Source organism: Marmota flaviventris, chromosome 2 (assembly GCF_047511675.1).
Source record: "Marmota flaviventris isolate mMarFla1 chromosome 2, mMarFla1.hap1, whole genome shotgun sequence".
NCBI lineage: Eukaryota > Metazoa > Chordata > Mammalia > Rodentia > Sciuridae > Marmota > Marmota flaviventris.
The window spans coordinates 27607865-27629457 of record NC_092499.1 but is presented as its reverse complement, the minus strand read 5'-3'; the positions used below and the strand labels follow the sequence as shown (position 1 = coordinate 27629457).

Genomic DNA, 21593 nt, shown 5'->3' with positions numbered 1-21593 from the left:
ATTTCACATATTTTGATCTTGCTCTTTGACTCCAGTGTTCCTGCTTCCTACCATGTTCAATCTAAATGACTCTTACTAGGAGTTCAAACTTATTTGCTTTTGCCTCTGGGATCCCTCCCTCCTAGTTGTCTAACCATCCCTTCCTTTATTTCTCAGTTTAGTCTTCTTAGCTCCAGGCCCATGAATCTGCCTACCCTCCTGTCTGCTGGCCCTTGTATATGCCATCTTCCCATGATGGTGTCCTTTCCTCCCTACCTTGTGCCCACTCACTTACTTCTTGCACCTATTCTTACTTCTTGCACCTATTCTTCCAGGGCAAGCCTTCCCTGAGTGGTCCTGCCAGATTGGTCCACTTTACAGCCCAATATCTTGTGTTTACAGAATTATTGCTTTTTGTTCTTTTAAGTTAAATATATCACTACCTCTCTGCAATATAATTGTAATATAGTATTTAAACTCTGGGGGTAGAGGTACTGAGTCTTAAGTTCTGTGAGGGCAAGATTGTATCTATTTTCTTCATCACTGTAACCTCAATGCCTCACACAGTGTTCAACCGCACTCACTATTATATAAACAACTTTTTTTTTTTTTTATTAAAGAAATCTTTAAAGATCTAGCTCAGTCTTTGCACATAGTTGCTTGGGAAGTGCCATTCACCGAATCTAGCAAACACTCATTGCATTTCACAGAGGAAATGCTGGGATCTAGCAAGGATAGTAAGTTCTCTAAACAACTTAATGAAAGTCTACACTTAAGAATAGTCCTTGTGCACCTGGCACAGTGGCACGCACCTGTAATCCCAGTGACTTGAGAGGCTGAGGCATGAGGATAGTGAGTTTGAGGCCAGCATCCACAGCTTAGCAAGACCCTGTCTCAAAATAAATAACAAAAAGGACCAGGATGTGGCTCAGTGTTAAAATGCTCTTAAATTCAATCTTCAGTACAAAGAAAAAAAAAAAAGAAAAGAAATAGTCCTTGTGCTTTAAAATTTTCATTGTACTTTTACATTTTAAAAGAGGCAAGCTTTTATTTATTTTTAAGTAACTCATATTTTCTTGGCAAGTAGCTATTTACCATGCATATAAATCTTTAAAGCTCTTTAGGCTGTATTTATTGTGTGAGAAGTGCTATGTAAATTTATTTTCCCTCCTTTGCAATTGAATACCCACAGTGTTTATAAAAGTTGTATGTTATGTGGCCAAAAGAATATGTGGGTATTTTTGGAGGAAAACTTTTCCTAGAGTTTTAGTTTTCCACATGATCACTTTTTAAAAGGGTAAAAAGTTTATTATAAATTAGAATTCCTGAGCATTTGTATCCTTTCATTCTTTTTCTTTATTCAATAGCCAAACCAGATTTCCCTGGAAGAGAACATCCTGGTCTCCCGTTACATTAACAACCCCCTGCTCATAGACGGTGAGTTGTGATTAAGCTCCTGCCTAGGTTGGGTTAGATCTTGCTAAACTTTTTAACCTTCTCATGGTCTTCTCTAGTAAATCTTTTAAAGCTAGTATGAAATTCTTGGAACCTATGGCTCCAGAGATGAGGCTGGTTTCTTACATACTACCAGGGATTATTCTGAAGATAAAGTGAGATAAGAAAAAGTGCTTTATAAGCTATAAGGCAATCAATCAATATGTGTGTGTGTGTGTGTGTGTATACATATATATGAAAACTGCCTATTTATTTATGTACATATATGCTATGTATATCATAGCATTATATTTATAGTACAGTTATTATTCATTCTCACCAGGCAAGGTGTGGGCACTGTGTGCTTTACATGGAGGAGTGGTCTTTCTTTTATAGTTCTTGGTTACCTTGTCCTGTTCATTCTGTAGCAGAAAGCAAATGAACTGTTTTTTCTGTGAATCCAACCTTTTTTCTAGATTTCAAGTTCGACGTGCGCCTCTATGTGCTCGTGACTTCCTACGATCCTCTGGTCATCTATCTCTATGAAGAGGGGCTGGCCAGGTGAGAGACTTTGTTTTTAGTGGAAGGGTCAGGTGGGTATAATAAAATAGATCCATCAAAGAGCTTTCCAAGATCAGGCTGTTTCTCTGTTATGTTCAACTCAGGAAATTAACCCTGGGAGACTTCAAGTAACAGAAAGCAGTCCTAATACATTTCAGCCTCATTTGCATGTCCACACAAAGTTTGTGTAAATGCACACAATTCCCAGTGGAGATGGAAGCCACGGATGTTTTTTCCCAATGATGATTATTAGGAAGACCCTAGGGTACTAAGATAATTTTCATTGTTCTTCAGAATATCCAGAAAGAAAAATAAAATTCCACACTTATTTGCCTGTCATAAATCAGGCATTTGTTTTAATCCTAATAACAACCCTATAGTTAATAGCTTTTTGCAGTTGAGGAAATTGAGACTTAGAAAAGTGAGGGAACTTGTAGGCCCTTTCTGAGATTTCCCTGCTGGGTGGTAGCGGAGCAGGGATGGGGAATCCATTTGCTGAACTGCCCATGCTCTCAGTTTCAGGGGTATGCTGCCTTTTCCCCTTAATATGCAAATTACATACTTTGCAGTGGTCTCTTTTTCTCCAGGTGCCTTGTAGGCTTTAAGGTAATGAGACTTACAAAATTAGTATGAGTTATAATCATTTGGAGTTTTTGTTTCCTGTATCCACAGAATTTTCTTGGTGGTAGTGTTTCCATAAATAGTTTAAAATAAGTACATGACTTTGCTATGCTGTGTTCTTTTCCCCCCACAAAACATTTTTTTTTAAACCAAAAGTTTTTTTTTTTTTTTCTTTAAAAAGTTCCCTGAAGTTCATCTTATGTGCAGTGGCCTTGACTTTGTAGGACACAGCAGTTTAGGATGCGGTTTGCATCTGCCAGCAGTCATGACAAACTGAAAATCACAGTCTGTGCACATTTCTGTATTTGGAAAGTACATTTTGAAGATGGGAAATAGCACAGATAAAAGAAGACTGCCTATTTATGTACAGGTGATAAAGAAAATAGGTACAGTTTCTACCCTCATAGAACTTAAGATTTAGCATCCTTGTTATGCGTAATGGCTTTGGCATGTTGGGGAGGGGGCAGGGACTAACCAAAGCTCCTAGCTGGCTGAGCCATGTCTGTCCTTTACCTCTAGGTGGCAATGACAGCATTTATATGCTCTGTCATATTCCTGACTTAAGATTTATGAGCCTGAGCCCTGGAAACACGGGAGGCTACCAGAATTCCATAGTTCTGGCCTCTTCGTCCCTTAAAAATGGAGAAGGGGGAAAACTAAAACATTTCCCAGTAGTTGGGTAAATGCCTGGACCAGGCATCTGAGCATGAGCTGACTAGTAGCTCTAATCAAGTCTTTGTAGGAAAGGCATTTTTTTATAATATTTATAGATATGTGTGCTCTCACATTTGAGTATAGTCAGACAGACTAGGTTGAAGAGCCACAGTCCCATAATGTCTAGGAAAAAAAGAAGGTAAAAATATACCCCTGACTTCCACTCAAGGATATAAGGTGTCCCCGATTTCAGTTTTGTAATTTGAGACTTCTGAGCTCTCCCTCTTCTCTCAAGAGCTTCTCCACTCTCCTTCCTGCACTCATCCTCACCCCACCTGTCTCCTTGGTCCTACAAGTAAACTGTGTCCTACCAAAAGTTGGATTTCTGCAAGAGAGAAAGAATATCAAGATTATTTACATGCACCATTTTTCAAGTATCATAGTAGTGTGTTTTGCGTAATATTTCCAGAAATATTTCACCCACAACATTAGTAGCCCTCCCTGTGGATAAAATGTAGGCATAGTTTTAAGACCTTTATGGTTCAGAGGACAAAATGAGGGCAGTACTAACATTTATTATAGAGAATAATAGTAGCATTATTTACTACAAAAAATGCAAATGCTTTGGCTACTGGTTGTGTGTTGGACACCAGAATCCACTGAATTGGAGTAACTCTTGCTTCTAGTAGGAATTTAAATGTATAAATACCTATGTGTTTGTTTATATACATTATATATATATATATATATATATATATATATATATATAATCTATTCATGTGTATATTCAATCAGTGAATACTTTTTCTTGGAATAATAGGAAAACAGCTGTTTAAATACTCAGACTGCCTGACCCCCAAAACAACATGAATTTGCAAGGCTTTGGTTATTAGGTTTACCAGAAAGTATAGGTGAGTATCAAAACTTTACCAAAGGGTGGTCCAAGGCAGTGTGAGGAGCTGTTTTCCAGAGTCCTGTGAGGGCACATTGTTCTGTGCAGTGACTTCAGTGGGCCTCAGTTCCTTTGACATCCTCACTGTGTACCTTGGCACACACCTGCTTCTTTTCCATCCTCAGAGTGTACTTGACTACTCCACTGTGCCATTACATTCGGCAATGGTCTCTACCTCCTCCTGTCTGTAGCTTCTAGTAATCTTGGGTTATATGTGAAGGTAATCAGGTTGGGGTGAGATCACTAGGTCTTTTTACTCTGAGGCTAAACGAGGAAAACCATAATTTTTCCTAAGGAGACAGAACTGGAGCCAAAAATAGTTTTATTCTTTAGAAAGGAAGGCTCTGATACCGTATCATTTCTATTTGGGGCTTCACATTAATGGTAGGTGATGGAAAGTTCATTTCACAAGAAAGTTTTGTGAAATAAGTTATTTTGTGTAAATTCTTTACCTTCTTACACTTACTGAAAAGAAGACCCTGGTGTGTTTCTTTATAAGTTAGTGTTTTCAGTTGTCCTTGTTTTATTCACATAGGAAGCAGAATTCTCACTGTTTTCTTTATGTGGGTAGAGTAGTGAAGACATGCGAGAAGGAATTGCCTTTCTGGAGTTTGATTCAGTGTTTTGTGGTCTTGTGTGGTGCCCCAGAGCTGCACCCAGCTTTCCAATTCCCTGTGCATGTTGCTGTTTTACACCAGCAGGGGACACTCGGTTTCCAAGGAGGGGTGCTGCTCTCACCAAAATGGTGGAGATTCCTTTTCCTTTCAGAGTGGAATCTTAAGAAGACTCTGTCCTGGATTTTACAACTTTTGGTAGATCCAATATGGGGCTTAAATAATTTTACAAAGCACTTTTGGAAACAAAGCTAATAGCCAAATTTGCACTGAAATAGGGAAAATGAAAAGTTAAAAAAAAAAAATCAAAACAAAATTGAGTTGAAAACCATGTTATCAGAGACCCAAGATAGGTAGCAGTAGCACCTTGGAGAACATGAGAGTGTCCAGTGGGGAACCAAGAGCATTCCACCCACACTGTTGAGGTCCCCAGTTGAGGCAGGGGACCCGGAGAAGTTAGCAAACAGAACTGCTTTTTTTTTTTCTTCTGCCTTAGCCATATTATTCAGTGGAAGTGCAGAAAAGACCCCAAACATTTGTACTGCCTTCCCTCTCCCCACCCCCAGTTCCTTCTTCAGTAGCCTTCCTTGCTAATTAACACTGGCTCCGCAGAGATATTTACCTTTTCTCTGCTGGATTCCTGTGGTTTTAAAAGAATTCAGGTACTCGCTGGTTGCCAAGGAATTCAGATTACCTCACAGGCTGCTCACTGTCCAGAATCTGCCACAGCAGCAAGTGGGGGGAAAGACACTAGAAAGGGGTAGAAACCCTTTCCAGTGCTCATTGTCACCCTCCCTGGCAGACCCTTGCTGTTTGTGAAGTTTGAGTCATTTCTGGCTCTGAGGACAGAGGATCAGGCTCGTAATCCCCTCCCAGACGGCTCTGCTGGGCGCTGCCTAGTCGCTGCAGCACTTTGGCAGCCTCCAGGCTGCAGCTGGTGGACAGCAGATCAGAGAGCTCTTGGGCCTCTTGCTTTCTTCCATAAGATTTTTCTGGGTCAAGCCAGGATGAAGCCCAGTGGCTCCTGGCAAGGCTGCCTGAGGTGCACCTCCTCGTCCTCCTCAGGGCCTCTCTGGCTCAGAATGGCTACACCTGCTGAGAAATAACTCAGGTGCAATCTCCAGGGTCTTCTCCGGCCAGCCTCATTGCTCCCTTTGTTTGCCTATTTGTAGTGAATGTAGAAAAATAACTACCAAAGAGGAGGTCCTACATCTAACCTCTGTGACTTTGACTTAAGAGCATATGGTATCAGATTGTGAGAACAAAATAGGTTTTGAATAGGGGAAGAGAGTTTATAAGACCCCACTGACCCCCTCTGCTTGTTTTCCCATGTTGGTAAAGACCTTGAAACAAGCAACTCAGGTGCACTTTCAGTTTATGCTTATAATTACCCACTACAGATACTCCTTGATTAGAGGATTTTGTTCTGATAAACCCATCATAAACAAAAATGCATTTGATAACCCTAACCTGCTGAATACCATAGCTTAGCCACATGGTCTGCCGTCGAGTATTGGTTGCTGACCTCTTGATGGCAAGGGTGCTTGGGGCTACAGCTCATCATGTTGCCCAACATCTCCAGAGGGCATTGTGGTGCGTATCATTAGCCTGGGAAGAGAGGAATTCAAAATTTGAAGTATGGATTTTACTGAATGCTATCACTTTTGCATCTCTGTAAAGTTGAAAAATTGTAAGTCAAATGAAATCTTTTCTTCAGACACCCACACATCTGATTTCTAGACTAATTATTACCATTGTTTTGATTCCAACTGAGAAAGAAACTTTAGAAAACAAAAAAAGTGTAGCTTTTGATTTAAGAATTTGTCAGAATAAAGATAATCCATATTTGTTTATAGGGTGGTTAAAAAAATAAAGAGGCATACGGTTCTGTATTCATCAGTATGCTGCCAAGTAGCATCCAGGGTTTCAGAATTAGCCAAGAAAGTAGTACCCACCCACACCCAACCCACCACCTTTTCTTGGCTTAAAGGTCAAGGCTGTGAAATTCTGTTGAGAGTTTTCCTAAATTTTCATCTCATTAAAAGAGAGATTCAAGACTCAATTCATCCTATAAATTTCAGCCTGTGTTAGATTAAGTAAGTATTTGAAGACTTGGTCCCGGGGTACCTATTCAAGTGTTTTCTCTTTTAGTTTGTTGCTAGTAAAAACTGTTGAAACTTTTAGACCTAAATATGATGAAATTTAATAATATGTGAAGGTCTAGTTTAAAGGTCAACACTAAATGCTCACAAGTACATTTCCTCAAGGCAGTTAGCCAGGTGGGGACTGCAGAGTGGGAGAGCACCTGTCCCACCTAAGGGAGCTTGCTGTGTAGTGCCAATAGGTCACTGATATTGGAATCACAGGAACTTCCATTTTTTTTTTAAGGGAAAATGTTTTGTTGTAAAACTTAATTTTTTAGACTTTTAATTTTGAAACTATTTTGAACTTGTAGAAATGGGATAAAGAACTGTCCTTTCATTCTGTGTCCAGAGACCCCATTTCATAATATGGTACTTGTTTTAATAATGTCCTTTATAACAAAGGGACCCAAGCAAGGACCATGTGTTGGGTTTTGTCGTAGTGGCTTTTGTCTCCTCAGTCTGGGGCAAGTCCTTTCTACAACTTTCACAACCTCAGCATTTTTGAAGATCACAGGCAGTCATTTTGTAGATTGTCCCTCAATTTGGGTTTGTCTATATTTTCTCATGATTAAACCTAGGTTATGCATTTGTGGGGCCAGAATACCACAAAAGGGATGGTAGTTCTCATTGCATGGTATCTGATGGCCCATGATGACTATTCAGTGTTGACTGCTTGGTTAAGGTGGTGTCTGCCAGATTCCTCTGCTGCAAAATGACACTGTCTTTCGCTTCAGAGTATTTTATGAGGAGATACTTTGAAACCAGGTAAAATCTCGTTCTGTATTTCACCTAGTCTTTTTTTCCTGGTAGTTGTGCTGGGGATCAAGCCTGGGCCTCATACATACTAATCAAGTGCTCTATCACTGAGCTGCACCCCCAGCTTTTCATTCAGTACTTTTAACATCTACTGATATTTCTTGCCTGAATGAATATTTGAGGTACTGATTATCCAATGATGGTTTTCTGGTTCTATCATTCCTTTTACTTTTATCATTTGGCATTTTACTTCAAGGAAAAGCTTTCTCCTCTTCCCTTATATTTATTCATTTATTTATTTATACCAGTGCAGACTCAAAGATTCCTATTTTATTGAATTGGTTTCTTTAATTGGGTGCTCCAGTTGTCTCAGATCTGGCCACTGGAGCCCCTTTAAGCTAGCTTTTTCTGCCCTTTTGGTTATCCCCATTTTTCTTTGAGCATAAAATGTTTTAGGCTCATGTTATTCTTCTCTGATTTAGCCCTGGAACCAGTCATATCTCCAAGGAGCACTTGTTGCTTTGTTGTGGAGAATGGTCTTTAGAAATGCAGATCTGGATGCTAGGTAGGCTCATCACCCTAGGGCCTTGCAGTGGACAGCCCTAGAAGTGTGCAAATATGTATATGTACGTGTGCACATTCACATCTGTATTTCTGTATCTCCATGCATTGAAAATAGAGGTTAATATTAGTACTTCCAATTCCAGTTCAAAACTACAGGGCACATTGTAGTGCTTTCTATATTTTTGTGTCTCAGATCCAACAGTGAGAAATCTGTGTTCCATTATCTTCAACATATTTATTTATTTACTTAGTTCCCTCTAATGTAGTCAGTTTCCTGACCTTGCTGGTCCATCGTCCCACTCACATGCCCTCCCTGTGTGGATTTAGAGCCCTATGGGGCTGTGCCCTCCTTAGATAACTTCCTGTACTGCCTGGGGTTTCCCTTCCAACCCCATGGGCCATTTCTTTCTGTGGACACTGGCTGCCATTGGGCTACAAGAAGGAATGTTGGTCAAGTAATTCAAGTTAAAAAACAAAACACAAACTTTTGTAGGTCAATCAGATAATCAGAACTTGACTAGTAGACCAGATGTGAGACTACTGTGACCTCTCGTCTAGACATTTTGAAGGAAATGGTGATCTAAGGTGAATAAGATTGTTTAATGGGACTGTACTGAGAGCTGTAAGATCTGTTGGGAGGTGGGGGTGAGCATACATCCCTGCCTCTCCTCTGTATGGTCTTCTTCTCTGTCCAATGGGTTAGGAAACAGAGAGCAGTGCCTTTGTCCTGTAGAACTTTTCTGCTAAGCTGAAGCTTTTCCCTCCCTCTAATCCTTCTTTCTGTAGAAGTCCATTCTGTGACCTTAGTAATCTCACCTTTGCCAGGGTTCAGAATGAAATGCCCCTGTGAAAGAAAGATGAGAAAGAAGTTGGTGATTTTGTAAAGAGGTACGCTCTTGCAAAAAGGAGCCAGGAGCGACAGAAGTCTTCCTAACAGAGGCACCACTTGCCAAGGTAGATCAGATACCCAAAGTCAGGGTGTCTGATTTTCCCTCCCTGAAATTCATTGCTCTTTTGGGAGAGAGGAGGATGTCACTGTGAGGAAACGTCTGCTCAAGGGCTGGCAGCCTTGGGGCGTCAGCCTGTGCCCCTTTGCATTTCACAAGAATTCAGAGTTGTTGTCTTGTTTCCGTTTGGAGAAAGAATCACTGTCTGTATGTAGAAGTGAATTTTACTCACCACATGTGACATGATGAAGAGTAGTGATAACTCCTGGAAGTTTCTGGAAAATCTGAGATTTTTCTCAAGCATAGACATAAAGCTTGTCAAACTCTTGTCCTTGAGCCATACATGCCGAGTCAAAATTTTCTTTGTCCACATCCTTTTTCCTGGCCTCATGTTTGTTTATTTTAGTTTTTGAGTTAAGCCTTTTTTTTTTTTTCTTTTTCACTTTTCTTTCTTTGGCTCTTGTTTATTTCTGGTACAGGGAATTAGGGAGCGGAGATAGTGGGTGGGTGAGAAGAAATAGAGAAGAGGAAAAATTCTAAATGCTGACCTTTAATGTGGTAAAAATTCATGTTGACTTCATAGTCTGGGTAAGCATATGTAAATAATTTGTAAATCATCTGAAAATAAACTTGTGGCCTTCCAGGTTTTTTTCACACACTTGCATCTGTCTCTTGGGAAAACCACTTTAGGGGAGGGTTATATGGTTATAGAGGTATGTAAACAGGGATTGATATTTACCATAATTATTTGCCTTGAATGGCCTTTTGTGGACAAGGAGCATCATTGGAAAGTTTTCTCTCTCCCTGCTTACTTTCTTCAGGGGCACATATATTTTATGCCTTGGTCGTCTTTTGACAGTAGTCCAGGATATCAAGTTGCTTCCCTGTTTTCAGTGGGTTCCATGTTTGATCTCTTTATCCTTTCCCTTCATTTCAAATTTAAGAATTAGTCTCTTGCACTGTGCCCGTTTTTATGCTGTTCTGCTTTGTCTACTATTAATGCTGCCATTATTGTTCTTTGTAAATGACTAGTACACATCAATTCTGTTCTTTCTATGGATGTGAGTTCTACGTCATACATTTCTATGCTGCTCTCTTTTTCTTTTTTGTGTACTTTTTCTCCATAGAATGCTATGGAACCAGGCACTATGTGGACACTCAGTAGATGTTTCCTTACCAGCTAATGCCCCATTCATCCATAGAATCCTTTACATAATTTTGCAAATTGGGCACAATTATTTTCAATTTTCATCCTTCCTATTGATACAAGGTTCTGTATAAGAGATGCAGCATCTATGGTGATTAAGATAATGGATTTTGGATCAGGGCAAGTTGCTTCATCTCTCTAGGTCACATTTAGTTTTCCTATCTATTTTATAAATTAGAGATAATAAACCCTACTTCATAGAGTTGTTTTGAGGATTGAATTAACATGTGACATTTAGTATAAACAGCCTGGGGATGGCAGTTGGGAGGTGTTCAGCGTTTCTTAGATAATGATGTCTCCTTTCTTTATCATTGTGGTCTTGCTGATCCTCAGCCCTATTCTGGGTCCTTGAACCTCTGTTTCTGGCTTTTAACGTGTGTCATTTCTTTCAGGTTTGCCACTGTGAGATACGACCAAGGAGCCAAGAACATTAGGAACCAGTTCATGCACCTGACAAACTACAGTGTGAACAAGAAGAGTGGAGACTATGTGAGGTACTGGCTGTGTCTGAGCCAGAAAGCAGGGAAGGCACACTGAGTTGTGGGTGTTTAGGGGTAGGAGGTTGAAGTGCTGCGCTGGAGCTTGATGTTAGGTTTCTGTCCATGTAACACTTATGGAAAGCTGCCAGGGTCATGTGACAGTTGTGATTGTGTTGCTGCTCCACTGTTTGCCCTGCTGCAGTGTCACCTTTCTCTACTAAAACATGTTTACATCATTTTGTGTTCTTCATTGTCTTCCTTTGACTTAGGGGTGGGAATTTAATAGGCATATTGCATGTTTAGAAGTCAACAAGTGAGGTCATTTCAACACTTGAAAAACATACCAAAAACTTGACAAATATTTGTACACTTTGACCCAGCAGTTCCATTTCTAGAAACTTAACCTTGAAAGAGGGATGTATGACGGGATCAGAGATAAAGAATGTTCATTACTGTGTATTATTAGGGGGAAAGCACATTATGTGCAGCTGAGTTTCTTGCATGAATATATCTGATAGCTAAAGCTATTTATTTTTGCTGGGGGTGAAAAAGAGAGAAGGATATGGACTACTTAAATATAGGGGGTGGGACTGTGGGTGGGTGATTTTTATTTTCTTTCTGTGTGTGCTTTTATGTATTTTCAAAAACAAATGCTTATATGATCAGGAAAAAAATGGGAAAACGAGAAATGAGGACATCTCAGAAAAGATTATGGTAGAAGGGAGCACCAACACAACTGTGTGGAAATATTCTTTTTGCTTAGTTTTTCTTTCATGCTGATAATTTTGCCAAAAGGTGAAAAAACAGAAAAGAAATCCAAGTAGTAATTTTCTGTGCAGACTAAAAGAAAGAAAGGAAGGCAGGTATCTGGAAGTGCTGGAATAGGTGCTGAAGCTGTTGGGGCCGACCAGTATCCTGTGGCCAATGTTAGGGGGTTGAAGACGTCATATCCTTCACCTGGGAAGATGAGCAGAGATGCAGTGAGGTGGGACCCGGGGTTGGAGGTGAGGGCAGTTGCAAAGCACACGTTCCAGGTTGCAGGACTCTGCAGTCTCCGTGGGAGTCTGTCCCATTTGTCATCATACACTGTATCAGTGGGATTCTTCATTGCTCTTACTGCCACTCTAGTGCACTCTCCCTTCATGGTGCCTCGGCAGATAGGAAAGAGGCCCAGTCCACCACCAGAGAGGAGGAGCTTGCTTCACATGCCAAAGCATGTGTGGGGTGAGCTCGTTAAAGTGCTGTGCTAGATTAGCTCACTAACCCCTCCTAACTCAGTTCTGGTCTGAAAATGGCACCCAGGGTGGTTTTGTCGACTCGAGTGACATTCACTTCTAAGGCCGGGTTGTTAATCCATTTTTGTTAAATTATTGCAACCATTCTTAATTTTGCTTATATCTTTTCACATGTTTCTTCCACTCTTTCATGATGCATAATTGTTTGGTTAAGGAAGAGTTTGCCTTCTTTTCCCTTGCCCTTTTCAATAAGGGAAACTATATGCATTTTAATTTCCATTTAAGAAATTGGTACTTAAGGATACATAACAAAAAAGACTGAGAAAAATTAGGTGAGAAGAAATCAGCAAAGTGAGTGTTTTTCTAAAAATTTCAAAGGACCAAGAAGGTTGGTCATAAAGAATCTTGTTTTACAGCTAGGCGTAGTTGCACATGTGACCTTGATTCATTAACTTTGTTTCAGTTGTGATGATCCAGAAGTAGAGGATTATGGGAACAAATGGAGTATGAGTGCTATGCTTAGATACCTGAAACAAGAAGGCAGAGATACAACTGGTGAGTACCAGATCTTTTCCCTTCCTGACTTTTCTTGTTTGTACAACTTTACCATGGCCTCTTGCCAGAAGTCCTACTCCTAACAGTAAATTGTATTGCTGAGATGTTCAGTGGGATGATTGTTCTTGGTTATTCACAAGACTGGGGACAAGCTTTATGTAACTTCCATTTCCTTATCTTGTTTCTAGTTTGGAAGGCAACTTTCTACTTTAATCCTTTGTGAATTTGGAAGGATAAAGTCACTAAATTCACTAAATTCAGCATTTTAATAAATTGCTTCCCTCTACATTGTCTCTGAGTTCAAATTTCTCTTAAGTTAACCCCTCATTTCTGTTGCTGAGTTGGAGAATGAATGGGCAGAGTGGAGTTTGAATATAAGGCTTAGAATCAAAGTGGGCCCATTGCTGAGCCTTGAGCAGAATGGGAAGCACTGTGCTGAAGACACCGTCTCGGTCTACAAGAGAAAGGGCGGTAGGGGAGGAGTGGGAAGAGACAGAGCCTCCTTTTCCATTCTGTCTCTGTCTTCTGTCAAAGGAGGCTGCCTGAGTGTATCCCCAGACACTTCCATTCTTGACTGTGTCAACCTATTTATGGATATACCTGTCCCTGTCAGGCCCATTCTGAATATTGCTTCAGAGAGGTTTTTTTTTCAGTGAGCACACATGCTTTTCCAATTATATTGTGACCTGGAATCTGGTCCTGCTAGGAACCAGGTCTTTCTTCATTTTTACCTTTTTTTTTTTTTTCCCCCCAGCATTGATGGCCCATGTGGAAGATCTGATCATTAAGACTATCATCTCTGCTGAGCTGGCTATTGCTACAGCTTGTAAAACCTTTGTCCCTCATCGCAGCAGTTGTTTTGGTAAGGAGCTCTGAAAGAGGCCTCTGTGTTTAGTGAAGAGGGTCCTGGGATGGGTTCTGGGGTAGAGAGCCTTAGTGATGTTTTGAGAGTGAGAGTTACTTGACACACTTTTCTCTCTAAGTTCAGGTAGTGTGTGCAGATTCTCCTAAGTGGCCAGTGGTGAGCTTAGTTGGAATTCCCCCGGGAGTAACTAGCTTTCTGTGTGGGAAGCAGGCATTGGAACTGAAGTGTGGGTCTCTCTGTCGGTGCAGTCAGAAAAAGTCTGCAACGGACTGTACAGGAATCCAGCACTAACAAATATATTCCAGAGCTCTTTGGCAGCCAGACTGGGAACTGTTCCAATATGCTCTGGCTGGTACCAGTGTGTGCTTTCTTCCATTTTCTGATGACTCCACCTTTTTTGTTTTAGTCTTCTTTCTAGTGGGTTCCTTTTCCTCCTCCTCTTCCTCCTCCTCCTCCTTCTCCTCCTGCTTTTTCTCCTTTCTCCTCCTCCCCCCTCTCCTTCTTCTTCACCCTCAACCTGATTGCACAGAGAAGGAGAAATAAACAGTTCACAACCACCAAGTAAGGAAACCCCTTTCCTTCTGACCCACTAGCCATGATGGTAGCACTGAGGGTGCCTGTGTATATCTGCTTTCTTTGTGGATAGACACTTGTTAGAAACTGCTAGTGTTGATGTCTCTAAAGTCACATAAGCTTTCAGTAGACACGAGGCCTGGATGGTAAGGTGCACTAGGGTCACCAATAGGGAGGATGCTTAAGTGTGGTATGGAATAGTACAACCAATAAGGATGTAAGAGGCACAGCTTGCTTGTGAGGAGGCAGGGTAACAGAAGAATAAAGGGGACAGAGGAGAGCAAGGAAAGGGGAAATCCTGGGGAATGATATTGGCCAAATTACATTATATCGTATGTGTGTATGAATATGTAGTGACAAATCCCACCATTATGTATAACTCTAATGCACCGATAAAAACACGGAGAAAAAGGAACATGGGCTTTAGAGACTGACAGCCTTAATTTTTTCTTTTTTTCTTAAATTTATTTTTATTTATTTATTTTTATTGGCACTGGGATTTCCTGGCCCTTTTATTTTATATTTTGAGACAAGGTTTTGCCAAGTTACCAAGGCTGGCCTTGAGCTTGTGATTGTCCTGCCTCAGCCCCTCAAGTCACTGGGATTTACAGGCATGTGGCACCATGCCCAGTAGTCTGATGGCCTTAATTTGAAATCTGTTTGCACCCCTTACTAGTTTGTTGATTTGCAGCAAGCTTTTCTAATCCTGCTTTCTGAACTCTGAAGTGGCAGCAATGATGGCGTTTGTCTCCTTAGAGGATCACAAAGATCAAATGAGATGATGTATGCATAGTGCTTGGCATCATGTCTGGCCCTTATGCTCTACTCAGTAAAAATTATTTTTAATTATTTTTTATAATTAGACATTATATTTCTTAATATCTTTAATGAATTATCATAATAGCCTGTACTCAAGAGGCACTAGAATAAAGGTACTGTTGAGACTCTGAATATAATCTGTAGATAGATTAGGACCTACAGTTGCACAGGGAAAAAAGAGGTTGTAGTATCTTTTTAAAATGTGTACCCAGGGTTGATGTCTTCTTAAATGGCTTCCAACACTAGTTTACTAACTCTGCTAGTAAAATAGAAACTTGATATGACCTTTAAGGTCTCTAAGGATCTGATCACAGCTGACTTTTCTAGAATTCTGTTTTCCCTGTTACACCTTATAACTCAGCATTTCCCTACTGTATCTCTTGAGCAAGCTTTGGTGTCTCAGTTCTGCCCTCCAGCTAGAAAACCGTCCTGTCTGCCTTGCACATTGTCATTTCTTAAGACTCGGCTCTACATTGCATCCTCTGGAAGCCTTGCTTAACGTAGCACCCACTTGTATTTCCTCCCCCATGCTGGTACGTGCCTGTATCATATTTTGATGTCTTGTTTACATGTATACTTCCTGGTTGTCTCTGAGTTTATTCTTGAATTCTTTTTTTTCTTTTTGTGGTGCTAGGGATTGAACCCAGGTCCTTGTGCATGTGAGGCAAGCATTCTACTTGTATCTGTGCTGTATCCTCAGCCCTATTCTTGAATTCTTAATAGTCACCATGTCTCCCTTCCTATGTCATCCTATTTCTGTCAAGCCAAATCTTTCACTATTTCTGTGGACCTCCGAGGACTTTTTGTACCCCTTTGCCTTTGCACCTGCTTTATATGTTCTGTGGTTGGTCTTTCTCATGTTACTTTAATCTATTAGCTCATTGACATCTTTCAAGACAAACCCAGTTGTCACTCCTCTGCTAACCTTTTTCCTAACTCTGCTAGTCGAGGTTAGACTCTTCTCATCCTCTAACCTCAGCACTCTGTTCATAACTTTGCAGTAGCACCTGTGTGTCGTCTAGAGTCATCTTTGTGTTTATCTCTCCTACTGGACTGGCAGCTTCTTGAGAATAGTAACCCTCCATTGGTTTTCCCCTCCAGTGCTGAACCGCAACCCTTTTTCTTAGAAGATTCCTGGAAGTGTCCATTGAATGAGTACTTGGTTCTAGCTTTAATTGCGTTTTGGTGGGTTGACAGCAGGCTTCCCAATGTACCTGGTTTGGTGAGGGCCTAAAACACTTAGATTTTATCGCAATCTGTTTGAGGATGGGAGTGGGATTATAGAATATAGCACCAACTTCCAAAATCTTAGATTGAAGTAATAAATAAGTTTCATTCTACATCTACTTGGTTCTTATATGAGGATAAATTTCACATAGTTGTTGGTGTAAAACTTTTGTTCTAAGCAGTTAATCATGACAGCTTTTCTGTTTTATTATCTGATTAATTTTTGAAACCTTAGGAATTTATTACCTTATGTTGTTAGAACATTTTGATGTGAAAGAAGCAGTGACTTTCTCTGACTCAGTGAAATCCCCCAAGTCCATTTGATCGGCGTGGGTCTCCATTCCCCTTCCTACTCATGTTCAGTTTCTATAAACTAAGTGCATCTGGACTTTTTTAAGTTGTTGACTGTCTTCGTGGCTTTTGTGGTTCTAATTCCACTTCCTGTCAGCTCTGGGATTTTGTTTGCTTCATTAACCCCCCCTCCACTGTCAGATATGATTTTGTATACGTGTGTGTATTTGTGTCTCCTTGCTTCCCTCTGACTCTTAGCTTCCCTTGGGATTTAAGTTACAAGGAGTAAGCTTTTTGTTTTTGTTTTGTTTTGTTTTGTTTTCTTCTCTTTCATTTGTGTTAGAATAAACAGGAATTGAGAGCTTCCCAGAAGATTTTGGCTTAAACAGAGTGTTGGTGCTTTTAGAAGTAAATAGTCCCGAGATGGGGTTCCCTATACTCATTTAGTTGTTGTCCCTGACCTTCCATCATATGGATCTCTGCCAGGAGCACTCCATTACCATCTTGTTTCTGTTTTTCTGTGGTTGTTTCTTGCCCCACCATCTGCGATGTCTGTTTCCAGGTACTTTCAATATTCCCATTCATTCTTTTATTTATATTTTTTGAATTTTTTCCCCCAGCTCTTGCTGTTTGAAGACGGCTCTTGCCGTCTTCAGCAGTGAATTACCATCAACAATTTGTCCCTGTCAAACCAAAATTTACATGTAATGGTACATATATATAATTGCATTATATTGTCAGTGTTTATATATAGACTTAAATGTAGTCATTTAGTGCTTTTTCATAGATTGGTGCATCTAGAAAGACGTTAGAAAATAATTAGTTCAGATATAGAAATGGAGATCTTGAGAAATTAACATGTGCCTCAGGGTTTAGAGCTAGTAAATGAAGGAATTTGAATGAAAGAGACTGAGCCTGAAGAACCAGGCTTCAGAAGTCACATTTTGGTAATCCTAGTATCTTGATCATGAAACTTCATTTATACAATGTTTGATGCCCACCCCAACAAAACAGATTTTTGACAATTAACTTTCACTGCCTTCCAAGATGGTGAAAATATGCCACCATATGAAATAATATGCTTAAATAGCAACTTTTGAAATATTCTAAGGAACTTGGCACTGTGAGATAACTGACTATGAGAACAGCCTTTTTGACCAATTGAAGAAAAACAGCCAAAAACAACAGGATGTTAGCTGTGTTCTAAAGATGTTGCTGCTGACAGTGGTTTTATCTTTGTGTGTGAAGATGCCTAAAGTCATGTGCTGTGACCAAGTGGGATCATGTGGATCAGATGTGAGACCACTTAGGGAAATTATCAGCCTGGCCTTGTTTTGATCAGAGTCCAGTGAGTTGTTAGCTCAGGGCCACCCATGCCCAGTACCTCTGTCTTTGCTGAATGAAATCTGGTTTGGCCTTTTGTTGATTCCTCAGGGTAAACTGAAGTTTTAAAGGGAGCAGGCCCACAAACCAAGGAGTGAATGTGTATAGTTCACGTTGTCCAGTAATGTAAACTACTTGACCTCCAACAAAATAAGAATGAAAGTCAAATGTTCACTTTTCAAGATAAGATTATCTTTTCCACTTTACCCCTTTGTCCTATTTAGTTGGGAAGGGAAGTTTACTGCAGAAGGGACTTAGTAGGTATGGGAAGTACCTGCTGTTTGTCAAGCAAACGAAGGTTATTTCCTTCAGTCCTCAACAGTATTGTTGATCTTTATTACCAACCAGATACCATAAAACAAGGATTAAAAAAAAAAAAAAGATTCAGGAAGGTTAAGGAAGTTATCCTAGGTCATGCAGCTAATAAATGGCAAAACTGAGTTTGAGAGCCAGGTCTCTCTGGCTCTTTCTCCACCCACATAAAGACAAGTTCTGATGAGCCTGCCACTTTTGGCATGCCTCATATCCTGGATTCTCCTCTGCTCTCCTGTAACTAAATCTCAGGAAAAATGACCTCATCCTTCCTAGTAGATCAGGCCTGTGAAAGGACGCTCTTACTGCTCTAGTCAGGAGTAACCTCTCCTAGATGGTCCTTTCAATCTGTCTTTGTATCTGGTAACCAGATACCGTATTGATTTATTGGACTAATTAGTAAATTGGCTCTGGCCTTTTTGTTTTATTTAGTTCATTTTCCTGTGGAATCTTGGTCTGCATTTTTCCAAAACTCTCTTTGTGGACCCCATTATAATGATCTCTCTTCACTTTTTTTTCGGGCGTGGGGGGTGTACCAGGGATTGAACTCAGAGCACTCTACCACTGAGCCACGTCCCTAGCTCTATTTGTATTTTATTAGAGACAGGGTCTCAGCGAGTTACTTAGCGCCTCACTAAATTGCTGAGGCTGGCTTTGAACTTGTGATCCTGAGCCTCTGGGATTACAGGCGTGCGCCACCGCCCGGCCTCCCTCTTCACTTTTAAACTCAAATCCAAAGCCAAGGTGAAAAAAATTTCCTTTATACAAAAGGATTTCAGTGACAGTGAGTACTGGCTAATGTCAGCACTTTCCATTGCCTCTGGGACTATAACTTCATTTGGGACTTTATTTCTGGGGAGGGTTAGTGGACTGTTTCCAAAATTAGTGGTGTGACATGTTTAATAATCTCTGAGGCCTTGGATGAACTATTTTCTCCATCAGATCTTTTTTTCCTTTCCCTTCTAAGACCGTCTTTTACCAGTTTTTCCTTAATATATTTTTAATATGTAAAATTTTTAATGAGAATTTCTTTAATTTTCTTCATGATTAGTGGCATATATTATTCTCAGGCCATGTGGATCAGGTTATTTTGGGGGAATAGCTGTAATTTTACTGTTTTTCTCAAAAATTGTATGACTTTTTTCACTTAAGTCTTTCTCCTCTCTCTCTCTCTCTCTCTCTCTTTCTCTTTCTTTCTTTCATTTGTTATTTCTAATTGTTTCCTATGTATTACTTACGGAGTGGGCTGCTTGGTATATAATGATAAATAAGACATGGCCCCAGCCCTCAAGGGATGGGGAAGAGCAGACAGGAAATGATAAATGACAGAACAAGTAGTGGGACAGAACAAGCTGGAATACACAGCTCTGGACCCCATTACAAAGACCTCTCTTGACTTTTAGGAGAGCCACAAAAAGACATCTCAAAAAGGGGGAATATGATAGTAAGAAACAGTGTCTCTACAGGATGTGGCATATTTTGAAATGGTATACAGTGTGACTAGATTTGCCCGTGGAATGGTGGTTTAGAAGATAAGCAGATTATAAAGGACTGACAAGTTTTGTTCATCTGCAGGTAATAGATAGTTTGAAAGCTTTTGAGCAGGGAATAATAAGATTATTTCTGTTTTCTTTAACTTTTATCATAATTTGAACTGGAGCTCAAGATGACAGAGTTATAACAGAGGGAGTACTCTACAGCATTACAGCATTACTAGCATATCAGCATTACTAGCAGTGACCAATTTAAAAATTTTCAGGAACCAATCTGACATTAGTGTTTATTGCTGGATCAATTCACTATTTCAATGTGATAGATTTTTTTTTTTTTTTTTTTTTTTTGGTACTTGGGATTGGACCCAGGGGCACTTAGCCACTGAGCTAGTAGCCAACCCTTTTTATTTTTTGAAACAGGGTTTTGCTAAGTTGTTAGGGCTGTGCTAAGTTGCTGAGGCTGGCTTTGAACTTGTGATCCTCCTGCCTTAGCCTCCAAAGCCACTGGGATTATAGGCATGTGCCACCATACCCAGACAGATATGGTTTTTTAGAAAGATAATTCTGGTGACCTTGAAGAGTAAACTGTAGCTGGGGAGAGACTAGTGCTAGGGAAAGGCCTTAGGAGGTGAGAGGTGCAGTAACTGTGTAGTGAACTCTCACTGGGTGACCAGGTGTTCCTACCCAGGATTACCCAGGAGAGAAGAAACAGAATGTATGCTCTCATAAATATCTCTGCACAAACATTTATAGCAGCGTTATTCATAATGGCCTATAATTGGAAATAACCCAAATAACTATCAAATGCTATTTAATGGATATAATGTGGTTTGTCCATATTATAGAATACTACTCAGCAGTGAAAAGTAATGAATTATACTATTGACATGTGTAAATAAATCGAAAAGCACAATGCTCAGTGAAATAAGCCAATCTCAAAAGGCTTTAATACTATTTTGATTCCATTTATTTGGCATTCTGGAAAAGGCCAAAAGTAGACAAAAATCAGATCAGTGGTTGTTGGAGGACGAGGGAGGTGGGGATTGACTGCAGAGTGGCCCGAGGGAACTTTGGGATAAAATTGCTATATGTCTTGACTGAGGTAGTGTTTAAACACTGTATACATTTATCAAAACTCATCAAGCTCTTCACTTTAAAGGGGTGAATTTTACTATATATAAATCATACTTCAATAAACCCGTTAAGACAAACAACAATGTAAATGAACCTCAAAAACGTGCTAAATTAAAGAAGTCAGACTCAGAAGAGTATATTCCATGTGATTCCATTTATAGGAAACTCTAGAACAGGCAAAACAAATCTGTGGTGAAAAAAATAAGAATTGTAGTTGTCGGGAGTAGGGGTGATAGGCAAGGTATATACCAGGAAAGGGCATGGGGACTCTTTCTGAGGTGAGGGAAATGTTCTGTGTGGGTTGATGGGACTGTGGGTTACATGGATGTATCCAGTTACCAAGACTCACTAAACTACCCCTTAAGCTCTGTGCACTTCATCATTGTAAGTTGTACCTTAGAAGGGATAGAGAAGATCTGATGGATTTAAGAGGAAGGATGATAAAGAGAAATGTGGCAACATGTTGGATTTGGGAGGTGGCAGGGAGAGTGTTTCTAGCTTTGGGGCCTGGTGAATGGGGTCACCTTTTTGCAAGATAGGAAACTAAACAATTTTGGGCAAAGATACCAGTGCTGATTTGCTGAGTGTGGAGTTCCTGTGGGATATTCTAGTGACAGTGTCTAGATGGATGTTGGAATTATGGATTTGGCATCCAGGAGATGACTAAGATAGTTAAATGTTATCATATCATTAATTGTAGCCGTGAGAATACATGAGCTTACCCAAGAAGAGAATAGAACTGAGCAGGAAAGAGATCTGAGGATGCCAGAGAGAAGGAATAAGAGGAGAATCAA

General features: G+C 40.1%; 1 protein-coding gene across 8 annotated transcripts in view; it reads left to right on the top strand.

Moving 5' to 3' along the window:
* The window catches only part of Ttll5 (tubulin tyrosine ligase like 5), a 261390-nt gene that overhangs the window by 41256 nt on the left and 198541 nt on the right, over window positions 1-21593 (top strand). For all 8 annotated transcript variants that reach the window (XM_071607650.1, XM_071607651.1, XM_071607649.1 and 5 more), the window contains exons 8-12: window positions 1347-1416; window positions 1890-1974; window positions 10826-10927; window positions 12611-12702; window positions 13457-13564. In XM_071607650.1, the coding sequence (XP_071463751.1) occupies window positions 1347-1416; window positions 1890-1974; window positions 10826-10927; window positions 12611-12702; window positions 13457-13564 (457 nt within the window). The remainder of the gene's footprint in view (window positions 1-1346; window positions 1417-1889; window positions 1975-10825; window positions 10928-12610; window positions 12703-13456; window positions 13565-21593) is intronic.